This window comes from Rhincodon typus, unplaced genomic scaffold (assembly GCF_021869965.1).
Source record: "Rhincodon typus isolate 14 unplaced genomic scaffold, sRhiTyp1.1 hic_rhity00013032, whole genome shotgun sequence".
Taxonomy (NCBI): domain Eukaryota; kingdom Metazoa; phylum Chordata; class Chondrichthyes; order Orectolobiformes; family Rhincodontidae; genus Rhincodon; species Rhincodon typus.
In genome coordinates, this window is record NW_025978670.1 from 1511 (window position 1) to 3430 (window position 1920).

Consider the following 1920-nt stretch of genomic DNA (forward strand, 5'->3'; position numbering starts at 1 on the left):
CTGTCGGAGGGTCAGTGCTGAGGGAGCGGGCACTGTCGGAGGGTCAGTGCTGAGGGAGTGCCGCACTGTCGGAGGATCAGTGCTTTGCGGATGATGCTGGGTTCTGTTTTAGTGAGCTGTGAGTTCTGAGTCAGAGCCGATGTGGAGCGGTGTTTGGCGAGGTGATCTAATGTGTGCTGTTTCTCACCTTCTCCTGCAGCGAGCGGATCAGGCAGAGTATGGACAAAGCCAATCTGTATGCCCTTGAGTTCAGTAAGACGATGAACCCCCTGGCCCAGGAATTGGTGGACAAGCTGAACTCCAACGCCGAGATGATGCGCCAGCAGATTGTACAGAACCTGCAGGAGGTGAACAGCCGCCTCTCCCCTTACACCGAGCAGCTGCACCAGAAGATCAGGGGTGGTCTGCAGAACCTGCAGGAGAGCCTGAGGGAGCAGGTCGACCTCGACGCCGAGACCATCCGCCGTGAGCTCTCTGCCGGCATGGAGGAACTCCAGGAGATGGTGCAGCTCAGCATGGAGGCCTTCCAGGAGAACGTCGCCCCCTACTCCGAGGAGGTCCGCCTCAAGGTCAACCAGGGCTTCGAGCAGTTCCGCCAGGGCCTCGTCCCCTTCGTGGCCGAGCTCCAGGTCAAGATTGTGCAGAAAGCCCAGGAGCTGAGGAAAAACATCGTCCCCTATGCCGAGGACCTGAGCGGGAAACTCTCAGAGTACGATCAACAAATGCGGGAAAAGCTCAACTCCGTGTGGGAAAACACCGATTAAGCCGTCTACCTCAGTGATTCAATCAATTCCCCTCAGCCCCTCATTCGCTCCTCAACTGTCTCCATGTCACAGCCCGTCTCAATGCGGGCTCCCACTTTCTTCCTGCTTTGTAAATTCCCTCCATGCGTATAACTGACCATTATAGTAATCTGGAATAAATTCTTGTGTTCTTGCCTCAGGAGTGTGGAGTCTCATTTTGCCCATGAGTTTCGGAGATACTTCAGTTTCCTTGCCAGGTCCAAAGTCTGAGTGTGAGTGACAGAACGGGGAAGGGTATCCGTTAGCACTCGGACTGGATCACCTTTATCCCAGCCCCTCAACTGTGTTGCCTTAGCTGCGATTGGGGGTTCATGAGCGGGGAGGGAGGGATTGGAATGGGGACCCTGCCCCTTTCCCACTCCTCCTCACGGAACTATATCCCACTCACTCTAGTATTACAATGTGCACAGTCAGAAAACCAGAGCTGCCTGTGGACCTCAGGTCCCCAAATATTTGCAATCTAAATCGATGACTTGAATAAGGGATAGAAAGAATTGTAGCTGAAATTGCAGATGACTCTAAAATCGTTGGGGGGAAGACAAGTTGCAATGAGGAAATGAGGCATTTACAAATGGACAGGGATCAGTGAGGTAACTGGGTTAAAATGTGGCGGATTGAGTTCAACATGGATAAGTGTGAGGCTATCCATTTTGTTCGGAGGAAGACAAAGGCAACTTTTTATCTAAACGGAGAGAAACTTCACCGTGCTTCAGTGCAGAGTGATCTGGGCGTCCTTGTGTATGAATCACAAAAAAATTAGACTACAGTACAGCAGCTCATAAGAAAGGCAAATGGACATTTTGTCATTAATTGCTGAAGGAAGAGTGTATAAAAATAGGGAGGTGTAATTTAAACTTTACAAGGCATTAGTGAGCTCACACCTGGAGTATTGTATACAGCTTTGGCCCCCTCACTTGAGGGGGCTTGTAATTATATTGGAGGCAGTTCACAGGAAGTTCACTAGACTGACTCCAGAGATGGTGGTGGGGGGGGTCTGTCTTACGAAGAGAATTTGAACAGTTTAGGCCAATACTCTCTGGACTTTAGAAGGATTGAGAGGAGATTTAACGGAAGATGCGAAAGGGTGTAGGTATAGAGAGGATGGAACAATCTAGAA

General features: G+C 50.6%; 1 protein-coding gene across 1 annotated transcript in view; it reads left to right on the forward strand.

Moving 5' to 3' along the window:
• LOC125482590 (apolipoprotein A-IV-like) overlaps positions 1–942 on the forward strand; it is a gene marked incomplete at its 5' end in the record, with an annotated part of 2293 nt that extends 1351 nt beyond the window's left edge. The window contains one exon of the mRNA XM_048594695.1: positions 200–942. Coding sequence (XP_048450652.1) covers positions 200–764 — 565 coding nt within the window. The remainder of the gene's footprint in view (positions 1–199) is intronic.
• Positions 943–1920: the final 978 nt, after the last annotated feature.